Source organism: Frankliniella occidentalis, unplaced genomic scaffold (genome assembly GCF_000697945.3).
Source record: "Frankliniella occidentalis isolate FOCC.00 unplaced genomic scaffold, Focc_3.1 Scaffold98, whole genome shotgun sequence".
In the NCBI taxonomy this organism is placed as follows: Eukaryota; Metazoa; Arthropoda; class Insecta; order Thysanoptera; family Thripidae; genus Frankliniella; species Frankliniella occidentalis.
Genome location: NW_026267227.1, coordinates 249,707 through 251,976, shown reverse-complemented (window position 1 = coordinate 251,976; position 2,270 = coordinate 249,707). Strand labels below are relative to the sequence as shown.

Sequence of the window (2,270 nt, the reverse complement as noted above, 5' to 3'; positions counted from 1 at the left end):
GTGATTTCTTCTCCGGTAACCTGGCGCACATCATGGCCAGCTCGTTCTGCAACTCCATGTTTGCCGTCATTCAGGTATAGTCCTGGTGGAGTCACAATCTCACAGGCACATCTTTGTAAATTTGTGATATATTTCGTAAGCTGAGTGCACCGATTTTTTTGTTTGCCTCGAATTTGCAGCTTTCTAACTTTTGTCGACGAAAATTTCGAAACCGTTTCGAATATTTTTTCTAGGTGAATATGGTCATGAAAGTGCGAACTGCAATTGTTGTGAAATTCGCAGATTTTGGCTAACGACGTGAACTCGAGCACGCTCCCGCTGGCGATGCCAATCGTTGTTGTCTTCCTTCAACTGTCCTACCTGAGCCAAGAGCTGTCGGATGCTAGCCTGCGCCTGCAAAGGTCCGCGTTCACGGCAGCGACCGGCTTCGCCACGACAAGTGTAACGGAGGCACGCCTCCTCCTGGTGCTCATCGTAGCCTCGAGCCGGACGCCAGCACTCAGTTGCAAGGGTCTGGGCCGTCTGAGTTTGGCCGCCGCGGGGAAAGCCAGTCGCGATTTCTACCAGTGTGTCAGCGTGTTGGGCAAACGGTACTAGTTTTGCATTTTAGATCAACGAGAGCTTTGTTGGGAATGTTATTTTTAGAATATATTTTAGAAGGTGTTGAGGGTCTAGTGCCTAAAGGCACTAAAACGGCCAAATGCACATTTTTTTTAGCACACTTAAGACCTTTTGCCACTAATTTGATACTTTTACAGAACCATAAAACGGACTTCTTTTACACACCGGAAACCAAAGTGTGTGAATGTCGCACACTTGTAGGTATGTGAACGACATTTGTACATTTGGAGGCAAACGTCCGAGAATTTCAAAGGAAAATTTACATCTTTACTCCAAAGTGTACGAATGGGCATTCGCACACCGACAGAAAGTGTGGTACATTTACATAATAACGTTTCCAGTACACCGTTGCAACGCTGTCTAGAATATTGTAGCAACTTCCACCATCAAATTCACAGTTATTTACGAATGCACCGGTGCGGTATATCATCTTCGTCCTTTTTCTAGTGTGTTACCCATTAGACTTCATGTCAAAGAAGGCAATAGTATACTTAGTACAGTGCAAGCAGGACCTTACCAGTGCGTGCCGTGCCTTTTTCTGGCAGTGAATGGCACTTTTGCTTCTGCAGTGTTTGTTTCCGTTCGCCTGGAGATCGATGGCGTGGCGAGAACGCACTTTCTGTCGGCTGCCTGCTGCCTCAGGCCGCGGGCGGGTCTGTGACGGCGCCTGCGACTCGCTGGGTAGGCCAGCCCGCCGAGCAGCTGTGCTGAGCCGGCGGCCCGCCCTGAGACCCTGACCGCATGACCCAGTGCAGGTGTTCGTCCGGGCGCGGATCCGCACAGATACTACGGGTCCCAGCCGGACAAATAACATCGCCTCCCGTTTGGCTCAGGCTCACCATTCCAAAGACTAGAGGGGGGTATAAAAAATTTCACGGGGTCCCTTTTACACTCCAGTGGTCTTTTGTGAGTCTAAAATTTGCTTGAAATAAGGTTTTGGTAAACAACTGGAGTGGTAGGCTTAGCTATCGTTCGTTGAACATTCGGGACCGAGAGCTGGCAGCAGGCACGTGAGCAGGGCGGTCAGAGTCTTTGGTTAGGGGGGGGGGGGGGTGATACACCGGCACCTGCCTGCAGCTCCCCTCCGAATGCTGCCCCTACTTTTACAGAACTAAAACGAACTCAAAACTCTTTGACACACCGGAAACCCAGGTGTGTGAATGCCGCGCACTTGTAGGTGAGTGAACGACATTCGTGCATTTGGAGGTAATCGTCTGAGAATTCACGGAAATTTTAAGGAACAGGTCTCGGAAATTGATTTGTTCGTAGGATATGTATACATGATTCAAGAACCTCCGCTTCGGGGTGCAGGTCGTCGGTTCGACCAGCTTTTTCTCTCATTTATTCACTGAGCGAGCACAGCACTGACTGGCTAATAACAAGCAGGCGTTGGGATACTTTACCAGGCGCGTTCGATCGCTCTGTAACAACATGCGCAGCTGTGTCCGTCTATCTAAGGCGCTCCAGCAGTGTCGCTCTACGGGGCACTGGGACCTGAGCAAACGTCAACGTCGCTTGGAGGCCTATGCGGCTGTAATGCGTCTTAGCATTTATCTCTCTTGGTTGTGCGGCGAAAAAGGACATCAACGATATTTGTTTCAAGCTCTTCGATCTAAGGTGCGATTAAACGGTGTCCTGCTGACGGGCGC

At 49.8% G+C, this 2,270-nt stretch overlaps 1 protein-coding gene across 1 annotated transcript; it reads left to right on the top strand.

Moving 5' to 3' along the window:
• Window positions 1–6: 6 nt before the first annotated feature.
• On the top strand, window positions 7–621 carry LOC127749839 (uncharacterized). Its single transcript, XM_052269667.1, has 2 exons — window positions 7–74; window positions 283–621. Exons 1-2 carry the CDS (start codon window positions 33–35, stop codon window positions 595–597), a joined length of 357 nt encoding a protein of 118 aa, XP_052125627.1. The 5' UTR covers window positions 7–32; the 3' UTR covers window positions 598–621.
• Window positions 622–2,270: the final 1,649 nt, after the last annotated feature.

What these genes read in the sequence shown, in the direction of transcription:
- LOC127749839 (XM_052269667.1), top strand. Translation starts at nt 33, where the DNA reads ATGGCCAGCTCGTTCTGCAACTCCATGTTTGCCGTCATTCAG. An exon ending in CCATGTTTGCCGTCATTCAG is followed by an intron (nt 75 to 282) that starts GTATAGTCCTGG and finishes TGAAATTCGCAG; the next exon opens with ATTTTGGCTAACGACGTGAA.